General features: G+C 41.6%; 1 protein-coding gene across 1 annotated transcript in view; it reads left to right on the top strand.

Moving 5' to 3' along the window:
- The window catches only part of grin2aa (glutamate receptor, ionotropic, N-methyl D-aspartate 2A, a), a gene marked incomplete at its 3' end in the record, with an annotated part of 132,320 nt that overhangs the window by 89,667 nt on the left and 20,585 nt on the right, over positions 1-22,068 (top strand). The window contains 5 exon segments of the mRNA XM_083896412.1: positions 425-853; positions 10,225-10,339; positions 18,676-18,878; positions 21,409-21,541; positions 21,543-21,579. Coding sequence (XP_083752538.1) covers positions 425-853; positions 10,225-10,339; positions 18,676-18,878; positions 21,409-21,541; positions 21,543-21,579 — 917 coding nt within the window.

Raw genomic sequence — 22,068 nt, 5'->3', positions numbered from 1 at the left:
GCCTGTTAATAATCTCTTCAGTCACATGCTCGTCCAGATGCAAAATAATATCCCTGAGCATATTTTCACTAAAAGGTATCACAGAAGCTGACATTCACTGGCGTCCGTGCACATGACAGGAAACTTTTCTGACATCAATTAACTCACTGACCACGCAGTGGTTCTCTATTAACAGACCACTGTTTGATATTTCTGCAACTTACTGAGCATGATTATACAGGAGCAGCTTTAGCATTTTCATTCCATTTAACCTTAATGTGTTTCCCCTGACAATAAGCACTTTACACTTATTAGTATTCACATCACACTTAACCAGGATATTAATTGTAGCAGATAATTATGTGATCTTCTCAGGAACGGAGCAACGTTAATCGTTGATTAGTCGTATATTAACTCTGCTTTCGTGTCCTCTTTATCCGTTCAGTTTTGTGGGGTGGGACCTGCAGAATATCATCACTTTGGACGCGGTGGAGGAGGACAGTCGGTCTCAGATCATGCTCAAGAAGGTCCAGTCTCCAGTGATCCTGCTCTACTGTTCCAAGGACGAGGCGGTCTACATCCTGGAGGAGGCCCGTTCTCTGGGCCTCACTGGATTTGGATACATATGGATCGTGCCGTCGCTCACCACCGGGAACCCGGAAATAACGCCCGGCGAGTTTCCGTCGGGAATGATTTCGGTGTCCTACGACGACTGGGACTACCCGCTGGAGGCGCGAGTTCGCGACGGTCTGGGGATCATAACGTCGGCGGCGGCGGCCATGTTGGAGGAGTTCGGCGACATCCCCGAAGCCAAGACCTCCTGTTACGGCCAGATGGAAAAAACAAGCAAGCTCCCACCCAGCGCACTACACAAGTAAGTGAAGAGAACGTCTGTCAATGTATCTAACGTATTATGCATGTCCATAATGATGAGAAGTAAAAAAAAAAAAAACAGCAGGCAACAGAGATCAAAGATCTAAAAGAGCAGCTGTGTTAGTGTGGCTTTGTGCTCCAGCCTGTTTGTTTGCATCTATGTTTTTCGGTAATTGGAGACTTCCTCCAAGTTTGGGTTAAGGATTGCGATTGAAGAACGAGGCAATTAGCGGATGAAGGACCAGTGTGTTGAGTCTGAGCTAAAGGGAGTAGAGGAAGTGTTTGGGAGTCAGAGAAAGACTGGGGATGAATGGGAGCCGTCGAGGAAGTTTGTGATTTAGGCAATATAGGACGACGAAAGGGAGGAAATTTTGACTGGGTTAACAGTGGGGAGCTGCTACAAATGAATGCTCTCCAAAATTGCAGAACTCCTTGATGAGTCCTTCTGTTCCTCTCCTCATTTATTCCTCCATCTCTCGTTCACTCTCCTTCTCATCGAGAGCTCGCTCACCAGCAGCCAGTGGGGATGATGCCGGTCTTGCCAGATCTGTCTTGCTTTCCATCTGGCAGAGGCACCAGAGAGAGAGAGAGACACACACATACAAACCCGTGTTTACATCACCGTGTTTTATTTCAATAGTCATGTGTGAAATTAAAATTATTCAGGTTTTTTTTTTTATTATTTATGGAGAAAATTTGGATTCCAAAGACTCTAAACCAGAAAATGACGGAAAAGAAGGATCAACCCAAGAAAGTTTATCAAAATGGTCTTCACATCATTTTGGCAAACATTGTATATCCATGTTATTTAGGGATTAATCTTTGTCATCTTTCATCTTTCGTTTGCTTCAGTATTAGAATTTGAAACATTGGGTTTTAACCCATCTTGTTTTTGCAAAACACAGGGAAAACAGCAGCGGAACAGACAGAGGGTAATTAAAAAATAAAAAAACAGGGGCACTTAGAGTGTTTTAGCATAAATGTAACACTGCATTTTTTTTAGATCAGATAAGTTCTATCTGGGTTATTTCCTCTGTTAAATTAATGTCATTTTAACAATTCAAGCGAGTCGTCGTCTAACATTTTCCTCTGAGGTCAGTATACAACGATTGTCTATACCAGTGGTTCTCAAAGTGCGGCCCGGGGGTCAATGGCGGCCCGCAGAAACATTTCTGGTGGCCCGCAATGAATTACAGCTGATAGTTTTAGTCCAGGAGGTACTAAGCTTGTTAAATGTGTATTGGACATTGCTGGATACAGACCAATAAGTGTAAACTGTAGAACTGCAATCTGGTCATTAAAATTATTACAAATGGGATTTCTTTCTGTTTTTTCCCTCTTTTTTTTTTCCTTTGGCGGCCCTCAGTCCAACGTTGGGTTCCTAAATTGGCCCTCAGGTATCAAAACTTTGAGAACCTCTGGTCTATACGTATTCAAAAGCCTAATACATTTCTATGTCAAAACTCTTTTGTCTTTATGTGTCGAACGTTACATCACTGGTTCCTTATCTTTGATATTATAGTCTACTTTGCATCATCAAAGATGTTTTTTTTTAGTTTGCAACTCCCTCCGGCATATGATCAATTTTGATTTTGATTTGGCAGAAACAGAACAAAACGCTTCCGTGCACCATGTGTAGTTAAAGCGGCCTGGGAGATTAGAGCATTTATGAGGCTTGGCTTTTGCTGTCTGTTTAGAGACCTTCCAATTTGCAGTTGAGGCTCCTGGGAGTCAACAAAGCATTTTTCCAGCAATATTTATGGGCTAAATTATTTGTGTTGTCGAAAGAGAGCAGCAGACGTTTGACTGATTGAACTTTTAAATAATTTCGAGGAGGAATTTATAAATCAATATCACACTACCATGTCTCTTATTTTGCCAGTGGACACGAGTTCACCGTTGAGGATTGCCAAATATCCAGAGACAGCTGACTTTGTTCCGAGCATGCTCCGCTGCCTCAGGTTGTTACCCAGGTGATCAGCATCCACAGATGGCTGTTTTGTGGGTGAGAGAGCTCAGCCAATTGGGCTTCAGGGGCCAGGACACACGAGAAACACGATTGGTCATGGCTAGGTCGCGGCGAGTGTGGGTTGTCGGATGATCAACGGCTGTCAGGGGAGATGCGTGAACATGGTTAGGGCTCACAAAAACACAAACACATGGGCTACGTGTAAAAATATATATATATAACACCAGTGTATTAGCCTTTTCTTCGCCTGTGGATTTAGCGTCTTACAGCGCCCTCTTACAAATGATCACATTCACTCGGTCTGAAGTGTTTATTTGTATGCCTTGAGTTCTTTTTAGACTCGGCGGTGATTTGCCGTGGATGCTGCTTATGCCTTTTTAGTCAGCCCAAAAATGTGTCACAATGGAACAAATTTTGTTTTTGATCAGAATAATATTAATAGTCTGCGCTGAAATGGCACGAAAGTGTGCAGTAGCGTGCAGCGTGTGGGCTTTTACCGAAGTTTTTCCTCTCCCACTTTGTCTGCGACAGCCGTGATTATTTATCCACTGTGACACGTCGAAGAGAAATATGTTTTGCAGAGTAACAGGGAAATAAAATTAAATAAAAACCGGAGACAAATGGCCGACTAAGAGCACTGGCCAGTGCAGCGGTCAGTTGTGCTCCATATAAAATATGGTATGTGCATGTGGGTGTAGGTGTCTTAGCTGCAGCATGTGCATGCTGGAAACGAGAGAAATACCTCCCCCCTTAAGAGAATGTTCTGTCATGACCGATTTACAGTGTACCTCTCACCTCGCTGTGGTGAACAGTGTGTCTTAAAAGACTTAAGCACTTATTTATCTCTCCCTGTCTTTCTGTGTGTGTGTGTGTGTGTGTGTGTGTGGTTTCTCTGACAGGTAATTTCAGGATCTGTAGCCCTGATATATGAGGGTTAGAATCACATGTGTACACGCGCACACACGCACGTAACAGTCATACGTGCTATGTCCTGAAGCAGCTGTCATGTGAGCAGTGCAAAGACATGTATTACACACTACACAATGCAAGTGAGAATTTAAAATGAGGCTTATGTGGACACGGTTTGTTAAAAATTAACTATACCCTAAATTTGAAAACCTGAGTTGTCTTTTTATATTTTGTAAAACTGCACGGTCGGAAAAACCTATAAATACCAGTTGCTCATAAATATTACATCACTGCATGACTGCCTCCTAACTACAGTACGTCTGTGTATGTTTCTGTCAGCGGTAATGGTGACTTTTGAAAAGTATGATTGTTTTTGTATATATATATGTTTATATAATATATAAACATACATATATATATATATACAAAAACAAACATAGTATGTTTATATGTATGTATGTATGTATATATGTATATATATGTGTATGTGTATATGTGTATAAATGTATGCATATATGTAAATATATTTTGGTGTATGTATATATGTGTATATGTATGTATATATAAATTTGTGTATATATATATATATATATATGTGTGTGTACATATATGTGTGTGTGTATATATATATGTGTGTGTGTATATATATGTACAGTATATGTATATACTTTTCTATCATTCAAAATCTATTTTTGAATGATAGAATGACAGACATGTTCATTAGTTTGTTTTACATACACTAGGTGTGTATGTGTTCCTCATTTTTAAACTCAAATTTACTCTCCATATGTGTGCAGTTGCTCTCGCTATTCCTGTGTATTCTCTCTCCGTCCGTGAAAACCTCGGTATAAACTTAATGTGACTTTATGTCTTCATACTATATGACCCCACTTCCTCCCTTGCCACCATTATAATTATGGCCTCTACAAATCTCCACTGTCTACATGCCACTGTCCTCTGCAACCGTCAACTGAGTGTTTTTACTCCTCATCATACGGACACTGTGTTTAATGAAGGCACAGCAGCGGCCTGCACCTGCTGAGGAAACGTAGAAGCTCTGATATGAGGCAGGATTATTTTAACAGCTGTGTACAAATCACCTTTAGAATCTTTTGAACGTCCTGGTTCACCTCTGTTTCTGTCAAAAAGAAATCAAACCTTTCCCAGCTCGACCATGGATCAAGCAAGTGAAATAACTGGCAAACTCAACTATCAGAACATCCTTCCAGCTCTTACCTTCAGAGAAACACCTGCAAAAACTCATTCATCCTCACTGCAATAAACATCTTTAACAAACTAATTAACACGAACGAACTCTAATGCACAATGCCACTTTACATAATTTTGTATTTTTTTTTAAATGCTGGTTTTACACTTGCTTTATGAAAATGCACACACTGTATGTGTGTGTTTAGGAACGGCCCTGAATGTCTTTTAGTCCGAGTCCTTACTGACTCGAGGACAATTTTCTATAACAACAGACTTGTCTGATTCCGATTCTGAGCTGACACCAACCCTCACTATGTATTAGAGTGTAAAACCCTAAACACGCATAAAAGCACAGGCTGTAAAGAGAAGACACATAACACGAATGCCTCGTGACCAGAATGTGAGCGAGCGCCGCACGTCCACCACGCCGCAGTTACAGAGGTAGATGTAAAGAAATCAATTTAACACCTGCAAAAATATTCTTATGACCATGTATAGAGGGACATGGACAAACTAGGTCTATCATGTTCTGATATGAACACTGAAACGAAACCAAAGATAAAAAGAAACACTTTTTTTTTTTTTACACACAGATATTCTGAAGACACAGAATGTTATTGTTCCAAACAGGAACAGAAAGTGACGAGAAGGACAATGAAGCTCACAAGAGGAGTGAGAGTTGCTGAAAGGCTACGTAGGAGGTTCTCTGTTAACTCGTTTTTTTTACCTCCTCTCTTCATATTAGTTTTCATTGTGGGCAAATGCTCTATTTAACTGGCTGAATTCTTTAAATTCAGTGGCAGACGTGTCTGTGCTAGACCATGCAAAGCATTTTATTTTGATATTGATGTGGAAAGGTGACTTGTGGTTGAAAACTGTGTTCTACGTAGAACAGGAAGTATTTAATGTGAAGTTTTCCGTACAGCAAAGAAGAACTTGTTTCGATCAACTCTAAGAGGATTTTAATTTGAAAGAAAACCTCCAAGTGTGCGGGTTTTCACTGCAGGCCAGAACAGTTGTCCTGTTTATGAGGAAAAAACTGTGATTGACAGCTCATGCACACGATGCCTTTGGTTAAAAGGAGAGTGAAGAGAGAAAGAGAGAGAGAGGGAGACGACGCGAGATAATTTAGTCAGTCGCAATGTGAACATCCTGCAAATCCCTTGTCACAAAATGATTATGAATTTTTCATCAGAGGGAAGGGTACCAAATAAAAGGTGCTCCTCTGTGGTGCTATGATTTTTTATTTATTTATTTATTTTTTTTATTCTGCATTTGGATTTGCATATTGAAGAAAAACACAAAATATTCAAACTGAGCTGCGGAATATACGATCCCAAGCCAGTAGAAGCACAAATCGTATTTTATGCAACAACAGAAATATTGCTGAGGAAGCCGTGTGAACATGTGGGTGCAATAGCAACCTTGATAAAGACCATATGTAATGGTTGGTGTTAATCTTGTGCTGCCAAAAGCCAGAAAAAACCCCCCAAAAAATAACACACACACACACAAACACACACACTCTAAGCTAACATCTACTTCACCTTGTAGTATCATCATTCATACCATGCTGAACGATGCCACCCAAGGCTCAGTGTGCATTTCAAGTGACTTGCCACCCTTTGTTCCAAAGAAAGCTAATTCAGCACTGATAAAATCCCCTCTTTTGTCATTTTTTTTTAAAGACTCCTTCCCTCCCCTCTCTCACAGTTGCAGATTGCGTGTAATAGATCACGAGTGCTCTGACACTGTGCATCATTGTGTTGACAAAGGATTCACGTCTCCATCCTTAACATCCACACCGAATTATCTTCGTGGAGACCATTTTTCCCCTGCAGTGAAGCCTCCTCGGATAAAAATGCAGGCTTTCATATCACAAAGTAACACCGCCGTAATCACTGCGAGAGAGCCGGGGGCCAACTTAGAATAAGTGAGCACTTGAGATGTTATATCTTTTGTGTCGAGAGTGTTCCGACAGGCCAGGACGTATGGTGCTTCCCAGCGGAAGCTGTGGTCAAAGTCTGGTCTGCGTTAAAAACCAAACGACCCGAGTCCATTTCAAAAAGTCATTCGCTTTTATTATGAGCCTCGTTAAAGTTGCTCGCCATGAGAAATTAAGACGGCCGGCACGAATGAGGAGCAACCGGCGCTCGCTGCTGCTGCTGTGATGCAGCGTTGCTGTATGTGTGTGTGTGCTCTTACTTGCGTGCTGCAGTGAACGTGCAGTGCTGCTCAACTCTGGTGCAGTGCTCCCCCCCCTCCTCCCTCCTCCCTCCTCCTATCGCAACCCCTTTTTACCCAAAAATAAGAGGAGGGAAGGAAAAAAATAACACAGAGGATATTTTTATCTACACTTTGTCGAGGCTTAGTCCTCCTCCTCCTCCTCCTCTTCTCGTCACACTTCTCTTTCCGTCTCTCTCGCTCCCCTGATCTCTTTTATCTTTATGCTTTAAATCACTTTGTTTAGGTGCCCATTCTCGACTGTCTGCTCCCCTCTACCTTACCCCCGTGCCCAGCCCTAATGAATAGAGAGATTACTGATATAATGGAGGCTGGGAAGTGAGAGATTGCTTTACTATGATGTCAGTGCTACAAGGAAGAGTAAACGTTACATGGCGAAACTGTTGAGGTGTGCAAAGTAATTGTGTGCGTTTCTCTCTCTCTCTTCACCCGTGTGTGTGTGTGTGTGTGTGTGTGTGTGTGTGTGTGTGTGTGTGTGTGTGTGTGTGTGTGTGTGTGTGTGTGTGTGTGTGTGTGTGTGTGTGTGTGTGTGTGTGTGTGTGTGTGTGTGTGTGTGTGTGTGTGTGTGTGTGTGTGTGTGTGTGTGATGTTCATTCAGGGTTCTTTCGGGTCATCTTCAAGCATATACACTCCAGTCTGTGTCCGTATCCTAGCAACGCCCATTTCAGGTCCACCTGTTCAATGGGCGTCAGCCCAAACATACTGGCAGACACACACACACACACATATACACACACAATCTGGCTGTCCTGTCTGCATCCTGTTCTTGCTTTCAAACACCAATTTGTGCACAGTTTTATTGTAATAATATACATTTGCAGTGACTATAAATGGCCCTTTTCGTCGTTGTCGCTGGAAATGTTTTCCACCCATAAATTGTCAATCACTTTCAAGATGCAGGAATTCCCGATTAACACCCAGCCTAAGAGTCAAACATTTTCCCTGGTATAAGCGAGAAAATAAATCACATCAATATAAATGGAGGGAAAGAACAGGGGGGGGGGGGGGGGAGCTTTCACTGTGTGCATGTGTATGTGTCAAAGTGCAGATTGGGCTGTTGTCTTAGCGAAGGAGCCCGGGCGCTTTTATTGATTCTAGCACCTCTTTCTCTGCTGCTTCTAGTCGCACATAATTGGGTTGAGTGCTGCGTCCCCCTGTCCAGTCAAATACCTTAATAATACCAAGTTGCAAGTCAATTAGATTATTTTCCTCACGAAACGCATCAGTGTCCCTGTCGCTGGCCGATTTAATCCGAGCGGCTGTGCATGTGTCGCTGGCAGCAGGTTAAAGGACGACGCAGGTGTCGTGCAAACGCTCTCTGTATTATCTCTCCGTCAACGTTCTTCTGACTGTGCTCTGTTTTTTGGCTTAAGTTGCCGGATTGTGTGACATTACTGCCAAGGCATTGGGTCGTTTGACAACCTCAAGCGAAAAATGTTAACTGCTATATCACTATGCTGCAGCTACAGCCCTGAAATGTCACTCCCTTTGGCCGTCATATCATCAAAAACACAGCTGACTGATGCTCGCACTGACCTGGAGGTGTGACTCAGTCCCTCTCACAACCTCAGTGTGTTTTGCACTGATGAGTTATTTAAAAAAACAGCTCATACCTTTGTCATAGAGTGACAGGATTTGACTGACTTGACACCTTGACTTTTTAATACCACGGTTATACCTTGAAGCCAGTTATCGGCCCATTCATATGTGGAGCTGTACATATGATTAAAGGGGACATTATTATGCAAAATCAACTTTTCAATCATTTTAATCCTTATATCTGGGACTCTGGAGGTCCCATCAGTCGGTGTGAAGTGGAAAAAAAGATGACTCACTCTAAGTACTCTAAGTACAGGAGATAAATCACGCAATGTTGACTTCCGCGCTCACTGGGTCGTCACAATGCGCTAAATTCCTGGAATTGTTGTCTCGGTGAGCTCTGCATTGTCCGTAAAACACGCGAAAGTGCTGGCGAGGGCAACGGTATCCGAAAAACCGGAAGTCCGCGAAAAGTTCTATTCTTGTCTACACAGTGCAGCACAGAGTTCTACACAAATTTCCAGCCTCAGAGGATTTATCTGTCCAGTGGATACATGTTATATATGACGGCAATGTGCCTGCTAGAGCCTGCAAATGATCACTTTTCCAAATGCTAACTGCTTTTAGCTCCAAGTAGCCTCTGTTGATGATGGAATTTCCTGTCCCTTAAGTTTTGTTTTGGCAGTATGAGTGAACTGCTGTGGTGCTTCATCCTTATGGTATTTTGACCAAAGCATGTCACAGACATGTCCATTAGGACACACATTTGATTCATCTTCAGTGGAGTGGAGAATCGGATAAATAGAGGGACAGTTATGGAAATATATGGAAATGCATTCTGACACAAATGGTAAGCCTAAGACTAAAACCGCGCTTCAGATTATACATTTTCTTCTCCACAATGTCCTCTCCAGTGCAAATCAGCTCACTTTTGTGGCTTTTAAAAGACACGTCACATGGGTCACATGTCTCCCGTCGGCCACGCATGCAACCCCAGGATGGAGAGAGCAAGAGGACGAGAGCGAGAAGAGGGGGGCCGCCTCCCCTGTGTTGTACATAAGCGCTGACAGAGTTGGAGTGAGGGGGACAGAGTGGAGAGGGACAGCCATGATTAATGCTGAGGTTATGTGGACCCAAGAATATCTTCCCACTGCCCTCCATCTTAGTTAATGTGACCTGCCATATAGGTCACTCATTACTGTGTGTGTGCATGTGTGTGTTTTGTAAGGAGCTATTCACACTCACTATCTCTTCCAGTAGTATTTCAAAGAATCTGGGGCACACACACACACACACACACATGCTTTTAATAATCTAGTATTTGCATGTGAATCAATATGACAATCAAGCATGTAGTAATATTTTAGGATTGTACATTGGCCTTTTCTCATGCTAATGATATTAAATATCCCATTCCTCTGGTTTTATCCCCTTTTTCATTAATTTCCTCCCCCTCCTCACATCTCTCCCTTCTCTCATCACCCTCCTCTTCCTACTCTCAGGTACATGATGAACGTGACATGGGATGGCAGAGATTTGTCATTCACAGAAGATGGCTACCAGGAGAACCCAAAGCTGGTGGTCATTGTTCTCAACAAAGAAAGAGAGTGGGAGAAGGTAGGTTCTAAAAGTTGCGTGTGCGTGGCTGGGTTGGTACGTATTTGAAAAAAAAAAAAAAATAGAAAGAATTAACCACATAATATTCCTGTGTTGTTAAGAGCAGTACTGAGAACACACGGCCTCACATGCTCATGTTGACTTATTTTTGTTAGTTTTCAATGTTTTACACGTAAGTTGTAGAATGAAGAAATGTAAAGTTGATGAAATGTGAAAATTGCAGGTAAAAGGTTGGTATTTTTATGCTGCCAAACTAGTAAAAATACATGCGTTTATATTGCTTGTGTTCAGTGTTTGTATCTCTGTGTTGCTTACTCATGAATCCAACATTTACAGTTTCTACACCAATCTGTGGCAGATAATAACCTACATGTGTCGCTTTTGTCTTTTTCTGTTACTGACTGTCACGTTGGTATTCTTTTTTAATTTTTCTTTTAACCAAAATGCTACCTCATACATTGCAAACATCTGTGTACGTAGCAGTGCTAACCATTGTAAACAGATGCAAATGTGTCTTTGACAAATTACAGTGGACAAAGTGGTACTGAATATGATTCAGCTGATCATCCACCTCATTTTATATCAAACTTAGATTTCCATGTGAGGAAGCTTACGTGAAGAATGGACTCTTAAGTATCCCTGATTTTTGTAATGGATTGAAATGGCAGCCATGCATCTCTATACCTAAGCCCATGGCTGCCTCTTACAGGCCATAATATCACACACAATGAGCTAATAGCTAAAAGAGAACAAAAAAAAACCAAAGAAAGAGGTGTGATTAAAGAAATGATTTGGATAAGGAAGAAAGAGATATGTTCTCTGTGTTGTGCTTCATCTTCAACCACACACACTCTCCTTTCATGTCATCTTGTGTTTTCCCTCGTCATTCTCCTGTTTCCCTCTTCTCTCCGTGTCACTTATCCTTTGTGTTGGCATCTTTTCATCCACCCTTCCATTTTTCTCCCTTCATCTCTTTGCCCTGCACTTCTTTCCTCCTCTTCTTCTTTGCAAGTCAGATAATGTGTGCACCCTCGCCTTCAGCGCTTGTCTTTAGCTGTGATTGCTGCTGTGGTCTCTGATGGGGCCTCAAACAACAGTTAATCAAAACCAGAGACCTCGGTTATTGGGGTGGCAAGGGATCACTGCTCGTGTGTGTGTGTATGTGTGCACGTGTGTGTCCAAACGTGCACATGCACACACGTGTAGGTGATTGCGTATGTTTACCCTTCCACACTGGTTATTGACAGAAACCCCGTTCAGGAGACGTGCACTTTCGACCACTCTGGTTTTGATTCAGGTCACATCTCTCCGTGTTACAGTGTTCGGTTTAGTTTGCCGCAATCCGCACACTCTCCACCCAATCTTTGAGACTAGCCTTTTCATATTTCATACTGACACACACTTACACACACACACCCGCACAAATACACAAAAGACCCTTTGTCTGCGTGCTGAGAGGGAGGTAGTGTGTTGTTGTTGTAAACAAAAAGCCTGTGAAATTGATCAGTACCGCTTCACTGTGGTGCAGAGAAAGAGAGTGAAGGCAAGGGAGACACGGAGACCCAAAGTGGAAATATAATTGGGAGCCTCTCTCTCTCTCTCTCTCTCTCTCTCTCTCTCTCTCTCTCTCTCTCTCTCTCCTTCTCTCTCCCTCTCTCTCTCCCTCAGTCAATCTGATGCAGCCGTCCCACCCATGCACCAGAAATCAGCAGCATACACACACACATACACACACACACTGAAGGAGACAGAGAGATTTCCATGACGATCAAGAGATAAAAATTCAGTAACTGCACTAAAATATAGATATGTGCTAAAAATATAAAATGTGTCCCCTTGGGGCACAGGAGAGACAGAAGAGACGAGCAGAGGAGAGAGAGAGAGAGAGATGAGCGTGCGATAGAGACAGATGGACCAATATGGAGAGAGAGAGCAAATGAGCATGAGAAAAGAAACAGACAGAGAGGGTGAAGGAATAGAGTGGTGTACACTGTCCTCTCTCTCACTTTTTTTTTTTTTACAGGTGTGCACTCAGATTTTCTCAGAGTATCCACACCTGCTGACACGGAGTTGGTCATAGAGCCACTTCTCCACATGTCAATGTGGTGCAGACATGTTTTTGAGGATTAAAAGCAGCGTAAACTGCATGTAGCCATGCTGGCTTATTTATTCCAGTGTGCAGTTATGGGAAATTTGTAGAAAATTAGTCTTATCAAAAAAATTAGGTAACGGCTAGAAAGAGTAGTGATTGAGATCAGTGCTGTCATGCCTGGAGCTGAAGTACTCGTCATACATATTAGTAATACTGCAATGGAATTAAACTCGATTAAGTGTCAAATAAAAGGTTTTGAAAGTAAGTTTAAGTGCACATGCTACACACACACATACACAGACACTCTCAAGCCTTTTGTTTTAATTAACTCCATAACCATTTATCTGCAAATTAGGGCTGAAATAATTACTCATTATTTGATTATTAATAGATTACTAAATCAATCATCAACTATTTTGATAACTGATTCATCTGTTTGACTGTAAAGAATTGACAAAAAACAAGTTTTCTGAAATGTGGATTATTGCTGGTTACTTTACTTTTTTAACATTTAAAAATAATATTAATAATAGACAGAGCTAGTTGCAGCTCTAAAACATGACACATTTTGTGTATACATATTATGTATACACAAAACCCTTAGCACATACTAATTTCATGCTGTGTGAATCTTTGTGAGCCACATCTCACAAATCCATCAAATTAAAGGTGCATTATGTAATAAATCAAAAGCAACTGGCCATAAAATCCTCCTAATATGTCACAGAGACTCAGGAATAATGTTCATATAACAAACTGAACTCACCAACAACAACAGTACAGCCAAAATATTTACATTAAAAAAATATATTTTGCGGACTGCAAATCATGTTTATGTTTTGAAATCGTGTTTTGGCATGTGGCGCCACCTACCGCTGTCTACCAATCATTGCAGTCAGTAGAGTCTCAGCTGCCGAGCAACCACGGGTTGCCAGTTACGTCTGAGCTACAATGGCGGAGAAAACGAAACCTAAAAGACCTCTGTATTTTGAATTTGAGTGTAGTTACCGTTTTTGGCCACATTCTTACATATGGCGCCTTTAAATAAAAGAAACTAAAAAAAGGAACGGGATGCTTGTGTATTCATCTCTTGAAAAGCTTTGCTGAAAATGATAAAAACCCAACAAGGAATTGTATAAAAAATAATATATAACTCTCACTTTTAAAGCACAAGTGTGGTGTGTCCAGTAAATCTGCAGCACCATGTCATAGTTGGCTCCATAATCAGTGACATGACAGAAATGAGAATTATATTTCTCAGTATAGTCAGCGTTACACTACAACGTTAACGTGGTTGAATGAGAAAAGTGTATTTACCGATCAGAACCAGGAGGTTGTGCTTTAATCCTGCTGAGTAGATGGAGTATGTAAATTGCTTTAGGAACTGCTGCCGTGTTAGCAGCCAGTTCACAAAATAATTATTACAGACAGCATGGGATTTGTGCTTGGGAGAATCGCAATATGGAGAGCAGAGACGCACACACAATAGCCCCGTATACACAAACACACACCTTCGCGTGCACTGTCGAGGCATCGCCGTTTTCTCTATCTTAATAAAAATGCTTTACTTCAAGGAAATTCACTTCTCTCTTGCACTTCCTTCCACCCTGTCGTCACCTCTCTCTCTCTCTCTCTCTCTCTCTCTCTGTGCCCTTGTTTTCGCGCACACACATGCACACACTCACACATATAAACAGAGCAAGTGCGGAGGAGGGGAGGGCACAAATCCATTTTCGCTGACATAATTTTGTCTGACAGGAGTGACAGATACTGTTTTATGACTGAATGGGTTTCTCCGCACTATTAGGAACTCATTCTCCCATAATGCAATGTGCCACAGCGTTTTTTTTTTTTTTTGTGGTGACTTCTGATTTAGTTTAGTGTGTGTATAGGGGGGGTATGGGGTGTTGGGGTCAAATACAAGATAACAGGCAAACCTGACGACACATAAATGTGTCCAACTAAAGACCAAAGAGTCGAGAGGATGACGAGAAAATAGGAGGACGATTTGAGATGATAAAGGAAAGAGTTGCACTTGAAATAATACAAAGCTCTTGCAGGGCCAAGTGTCATCTCATCACAAAGTGGCTCTAAATCCAGCATGAGATGATGATGTGATAGGATGCTGCCATAGGATCTTAGAGTATGAAGCAGTAATCCCACAGGCCCTATCATCATTACCTCCCGCTGGCCTCTCTGTCCAATTACACGCACACATCTATACGCTGTGTGCATTAACTGTGCGTGCGTGCGTAGTATCTTGAATCTCATAAGGGGAGATTCAGCATTCTGTTGCGTATCCAGTCGATACAGAGAATCCTCTCTCCTCTCTGGGCATTAATTTATAACCCCTCTTTCTTTAATTAGAAAGAGAGGGAGACCAAGAGGAGGAAGGGAAGAGACGAGCGAATCACAAGAGCTGCTGAAGTCAGCTTCTCCTCTCCCACTCTTCTTTCAAAAATGTGACGTTATTTGTCCTGAGCGTACATTGACTCATGACATTGTGGATTACTTAAAGGGACACTGCGTAGTATTTATGGGTTTATATGACCCAAAATCCACTTTTTTATAAGTCTTTTTATAAGTCTAGTTGCTGTAAAATAGTTTTTGTTTAATTTTCGTAGTGTTTCAAAAAGGCATGTAAAATAACATGGGTCGCGGGCCGCTGTTGCATAGCCACTGTTAGCAGCCAGATGCCACGTTTTTACTGGAGCCTGTATGGACAAACCCGAGAGAACAAATCAAGCGTCGTTTTACTTGTAGCGGAAGTTCCGCCTCCACTGACGGAGCAGGAAGTCTGAGGTATAAACCATGGATGTATTATATTAACTGGATAGAGCACCGCCCCTTCGCTTCCGTTCATTCCTATGAAGCTGCTCACCCAGCGCATATGCCAAAAAAGTTGTTAACTTCCGCGATTATTTTCTGGGTTATGAGGCCCATAGAGCATGCACAGTAGTGTCACTACCATATAAATATCTATAAAAGCCCGTGTCCATGTCTCGAGGTTTCCTGTGGACACTTTTACACGCGTCTCTTTTACTATTGCGGTCAATGGGAAAATTGTTTTTTCGGCTCCATGGGGTTTTCTGTTGCAGTACCCACAGTGGCCACCATGTAAAAATTGTCTTCAAGGCAAAGGGGGCGGTGCTCTATCCAGTTCATATAATACATCCATGGTATAAACAGAGCGCCGAGACGAGGCTGAGAGCGGATCTTTTTACGCGTTTCGAATGGAGGACCACACGTATTTCACAGCGATATACAAAAGACACACTTATACATCTGAATAAATACTAGAACCTCATCTGCTGACACGGAGAAAGACGACGAGGACGACGTTTGACCGGCTGAGGATACCGTAGCGCTCAGGGAAAGGAGGGGGTGAGCAGAGGAGCAGTTCGTTGTTGTAAATTTCAGCCTCTCCTCTAGATGTCACTATAAACTACTTATTTCACCTTTAAAGTGAAGCAAATACTGAAACCTAAAGTAGAAGAAGGAAAGTCACTCAAAAGTGTAAGAACTTCTGCTGTGGGTTTCCACAAAGACCAGTAAATGAATCCAATCTACTCATGGAGCATGATGCAAATTCTGAACTTTGACTCATTTTTTTGTGTGTTTTTTTTCCAGGTTGTTTCTCTCACACAACTATTCTCTTGCTTATTATGCACCAATCCCCTCCCCCCCCCCCTCACTTTTACATTACCAATCCCATTTCCTGCATTACCTCCCCACCTCTTTGAAACACACTTACACATGTGTGTGTGTGTGTGTGCTGCACTCACTCGTGAAATGCAGAACAGCTGGGGTTAGACAGATAGACAAATGTGGCTGCTCCCCGGAGAGTGAAGGTGACACAAAAGAAAAAAAACCCATACACATGCCACCTCAGCGTACTGTCCTGCGAACCCAACTCACACACCGAGAGATACAGAGTGAGCTTTTTGACAGCGGCACCAGAAGAAAGATGCTAATCCCTCTCATACGATAGAGGAAAAAAAAAAAAATGCTGAAAGCAAAACAATTAAAATGCAAATTTCACTTCCTTGCTCATTGCCTGTTAATCATGCGCATGCAGGCTAAGCAAAAATCATGTGTGATTGCTTATATTGTATTTGTGTGTCAAGGTAATAACCACTGTCCTTTGACTTCAGGACCAGCAGGGTTGCAGATTAGAACGGTCGTATTGCTGCATATTTATCACGTGTTTGCAGTTGTACTTAACTGTGCTTGATTTCCTCAAATTCTGTTTTATTCCCCACAAAAAAAACAACATGGTTCTTAACGTTCCCCTGTTTCGTTACAGGTACATTTAACTTTTAACTTTTGAATTAAGCGTTGATCCACTTATGCTATATCACTGCAGCTATGCTGTTGTTTTATGCTGCAAGAGTACGGAAGAGTGTTAGTGCCACAAAGAAAGAAACAAATAAATGAAACGGCATGAATTTTGAGAAAAAAGTCTGAATTTTGAGTTTAATCTCAGAATTCATGCTTTTTTATTTCTTTATTTCTTTCACTGTTTTACATGCGGCCCTAATAGTCTTCCGTACAAGAGATAAAGTAGAGAGAAGAAAGAACAACTTTTGAAAAGGAGAGAAAAAGTGAGTGAGCATTTGTCTATGTTTTTCTTTGCGCCTGCAACTTTAATAATGCCCTGTTCATCACAGGTTAATAAATTGACATTTATGCCCAACACCAAAAAACTTTTGAATTAAGTGGTGATCCACTTAAATGTTGCTGCTGCACTGCAGCTATGTTGTTGCATTAGGCTGCAAGAGTACGGAAGAGTGTTAGTGCCACAAAGAAAGAAAAAAATAAATGAAACGGCATGAATTTTGAGAAAAAAGTCTGAATTTTGAGTTTAATCTCAGAATTCATGCTTTTTTATTTCTTTATTTCTTTCATCTTTTTTTAACATGGGGCCCTAATAGTCTTTCGTACAAAAGATAAAGTAGAGAGAAGAAAGAAAAACTTTTTCTTTGCCCCTGTAACATTAATAATGCCCTGTCACAGGTTAATAAGTTGACATTTTATGCCCAACACCAAAAAACTTTAGAATTTAGTGGAGATCCACTTAAGCTATATCACTGCAGCTGTGTTGTTGCTTTAGGCTGCAAGAGTACGGAAGAGTGTTAGTGCCACAAAGAAAGAAAAAAATAAATGAAACGGCATGAATTTTGAGAAAAAAGTCTGAATTTTGAGTTTAATCTCAGAATTCATGCTTTTTTATTTCTTTATTTCTTTCATTTTTTTAAAAAACATGCAGCCCTAACAGTCTTCCGTACAAGAGATAAAGTAGAGAGAAGAAAGAAAAACTTTTGAAAAGGAGGGAAAAAGTGAGTGAGCGTTTGTCATTTTCTTTCTTTGCCCCTGTAACATTAATAATTTAAAGTAAAGCCTTGCTGCTGGTCTATATATTTCTCCCAAACTCCCCATGTCTGACAACAACATGTGGAAATAGTGCACACACTTGCATACATTTACAGACATGTGTTGGCAGTTGAAGAGCAGCCATAGGGGAATCAATGACATCAACGCTCCGAAAACTTTCTGAATTATTAACAGCGTCGCAGCATCATCATCACGCCGTCTCTCTCTCTGTCTTTGTGTCGTTCTCATACTACGTTTGCATTCAGAGCCACGCTACGTATATTCCTCCGTGTGCACTTTGTCATGCATTCATACCGTGCCACTTTCGCTTTCAATCTGTTATGTTGTACCTACAGTCACATTTATTATGGACTGGCAAACAACATGTATTCTGATTTGTATGTTTTTGTGTCAAAAGAAGGCAGCATATGTAACATTAAAGGGAAATGTTGACTTGTGTCTGCATCCGTAATCATCTCCACTTCCTGTCTGCTTTGAGTTATCATGCATCTGACTACAGCAGGTAAAGTAAAGTAAACTCACTCTGTTTCTCAAAAATGTTAACATGTGATGATCACTGACTTGTGGACGTCGTCCCCCCCCCCCCCCCGCTGGCGTTTGATCTGACGGCGGCAGACTTGCCAAATATTTAGTGACACTTGTCGGTTCAGTTTGAGCTCACGGGTCTTAAGGAAGTGTCTTCTGGCAGATACTGACAACCTGCTAACTATTTTATAACGTAGAAGATACCTTTTTATAAATGTAAATTAAGTACGTTTTTAATGACTTAACAGCCTTGGTGAGGTAACACGTCGACATCGAAGCTCATTCAACAGTTCACCCCCGTTTCTCCTTATTTCCTTCCTTCCAGATGGGAAAGCTGGATAACCGCAGCCTGACACTGAAGTACCCAGTGTGGCCGCGCTTCAACTCCTTCGGTGACGCTGAGCTCGATGACAACCACCTGTCCATTGTCACCTTGGAGGAGAAACCTTTCGTTATTGTGGAGGATGTGGAAAGGCTCACCGGCACCTGCATGAGGAACTCCGTCCCCTGTCGAAAGCATATCAAAGAGTAGGTTTTGCTTTCTTCTCCACACGCCTGATATTTCTCTAAATTTAACTGCTTTGGACAAACGGTTAAATCACTCGATTGCCGTGATTAACCTCTTTAGAATCTTTCTGTGTGGAGTTTTTATGTTCTCCCGTGTGTACGTGGGTTTTCTCTGGGTCCCCATCCCCCCCCCCACAGTCCAGAGACCTGCAGATTGAGTTTAGGTTGCTTGCTCTACGGTTTTCCCTGGCATGACTGCATAAGTGACGAGTTGTTAGTCTCTCTCTCTCTATGTTGGCCTGGTTATGGCTTGGTAATTTGCCTCTCGCTTGGCTCCAGCTCCCTTTGCAACCCTTTTAAAGATAAATGTATTAATTATCCGGCTTATTATCAGTTACACCATGAAACTTAGGATGGAGTTACTTCAACCTTGGCGAAGTGTAGTCGGCAACCTCCAAATATGTTATTCAGTGTGATGGAATGAGTAATTAACTAATATAAGCGTTAAAAAAAATATACAATCTAATTATACTATGCTTTTAAGAGTTTCGCCTGAAGAGGAATAATTACGCACCAACATATTTTTAGGTGATAAAACGATGTTTTTATTGTCCTGTGTGTGTGTGTATGTGTGCTGTCTTATAAGCATGGCAGGAGGTGCAGTGTGTGTTCTATGCTGCAGCTTCTTTCCTCCCCCTGAAAATGGAGGCGACTGCTGTACTCAGCACTTTACTTCCTTTCTTTCACCGATTTCAATCCTTTTGTTTCAGAATATTCCTTGAATGCACACACACACACACTCACAGTGAGAGTGGCTCAGACTGTCTGTGCTGCACAAGCGCTGCTAACCAAACCATGTAATTGGTTTGCAGATAATTAAGTATTATTTTATTTTCCCAGACACAGTGTACTGTATAATGCAAGTACTGTATACAAGTGTTTATAACAACGACACATACAGTACATATGAGCACAGTTCTCAGGGAACAGGCCAACAGATATTTTCAACCAGAATCACTGTGAAGTAGGGCGGAGGATAAAGCATCTCCAAGGAGGAACACAAATACACAAGCTCATACACACTCTCCGTTTGCCACATGCCCACTCACTCACAGGCCAATGCATTCGGTTGCATTCCTCCTCCCTCCCACAGCACAATTCCCACTCAAGCATCCGTAGTGTCCATTTGGAGAAAGAGGACTAGATGGAAGGAAGGGAAGAGGCACATATATATAGAGAGAGTGCCGTGGATGGAAGAGTTGGACTGGGGGTTGGAGGGGACTATCCATGCATGCAGAACCACAAATTCACTCACCCAGGCTGGGCCTAAGAACAACGAACACACACACCATCATCACATATATATACCTACAGTGGCCTCTCTGGAGACCCCCTCAGGCCCTGTAGTGTTTCTATAGCAAGTTGGCCGGGCAACTTGGCAAAACAGCCTTTCTTAACATCACATGCTCTCACTGCCCGAACCTTAACCATGGTCTTCCTAAGTGGGGAACACTGTGTTCAGGAGTGCAGCTATTACAGTTCTGACCTGTATGCTTGCTCTGCCAGCTGAACCTGCCACAGAGTTGACTTTGCTGTCCTCCTTTTCCATTATTATCATCACAAATCCCGTTCCCTGCACAGTTACCCCCCCCCCCCCCCCCCTTCCTGTGTCACTTTATCATAGACTGTAGATGTGGCACCGCAATACTCAGCTTTTTTTTATGCATGTGTGAAATCAGTCAAGTCAGTCAGTCAGCTTAATTGGTTCATGTTTGTCAGAACATTTAGATGCAAATGAATGGTATTTATTCAATTCATGTTTCTCAAACAGCTGCTGTACATAATCTCTGACTGTATCTGTAAAAACAAACAAAAAAAATACTGTGGGTGTTTGCACAACATTTCACAAATGTCACCATGTGTGTCTCGCATGAAACTACTAGACTATAAAGAGTGAATGCATTTGTTTTCCTTTTTTAGACAGAAAAACAATTTAACTAAAAGATGTACAAAAAAGTAACTTAATGTCATCTCTGGAAATGAAGTTTGTGAGAGACTATCCTCTGCTAATTATCACACATTAAAACAGTGAAATGAGAGTCTCAGGTGGCTGGATGTTGATATGTGCATGCTCGCATGCGGGTGCGATTGCGTGCTTGTGTGAACCCTTCAGCTCTCCAATTCATTCACACAGATGGTGTAAAGGCTCACAGTTTGTTTGATTTTTAACCAACAGGAAAAATTGTTGGCCTAACTGGTTCATGCATGTGCTTTTTTAGTTTAGTATTGTATGTGTGTTGAGTTCTGTTTGAAATTTGCTTCAGAAAATGAGAGCAAAACCCAGAGAAGGGAAGGGAGGCGAGAGCCAATCCCAGCTGACACAGGGCAACCATTCACTCTCGCACTCACACCTACGGTCAATTTAGAATGTCAAATTAACCTAATTCCTAATTTTACATGTCTCGAGACTGTGGGAGGACGGTGCAAGTACCTTGAAAGCGACCTTTTCTGTAACTTGTTCCGTCTCTTGTTCTTGTTTATGTCTCTGTAGCAACACAACCGAGGCTGGGGGGACATACATCAAGAAGTGCTGTAAAGGCTTCTGCATTGATATACTCAAGAAAATCGCCAAATATGTCAAGTTCACCTATGACCTGTACCTGGTAACCAATGGCAAGCATGGAAAAGAAGATCAACAATGTCTGGAATGGATGGTGGGAGAGTAAGATGAACGGATATACATGAGAATGTATGCTGAACATACAGAGATGTAACCCTCACTTTTCACTTTAAGAGTTATACAAGGAAAGGATGGATGTCTATATGACACGAGCTGTAGGGGAGGACTTAAGCGCTCGCACTTACTGTTCTGCAAATGCTGAGACTGTAAAGTAATCATTGCCATCGCTGCAGAAAACACCTCTGCATAGCTTTAATTACCAGCGTCAACTTGGAGGTAAAAATCCAAGAGTTCATTTGAAGGCGATAAAACTTTTATAGCTGTCTGTTCACAGAGTTGAAGATGATCGTATTTATCTTATCGATTATTATTATTACATTATTATTATTATTATACTAAATAAGTTTCAAAAATCCCACCCTGGTGCATGGATTTGGAAATGTCCTCTAATCCGTTATTATTATCATGACGGATTCATATGCAGAGGCTACATGGAGTTAGTGGACTACTGAGGCACATAACTAAACAGAT

This window comes from Microchirus variegatus, assembly GCF_963457635.1.
Source record: "Microchirus variegatus genome assembly, chromosome: 10".
NCBI lineage: Eukaryota > Metazoa > Chordata > Actinopteri > Pleuronectiformes > Soleidae > Microchirus > Microchirus variegatus.
Note: the sequence above shows the minus strand (reverse complement) of the source record. Positions and strands in the feature narration are given on the sequence as shown.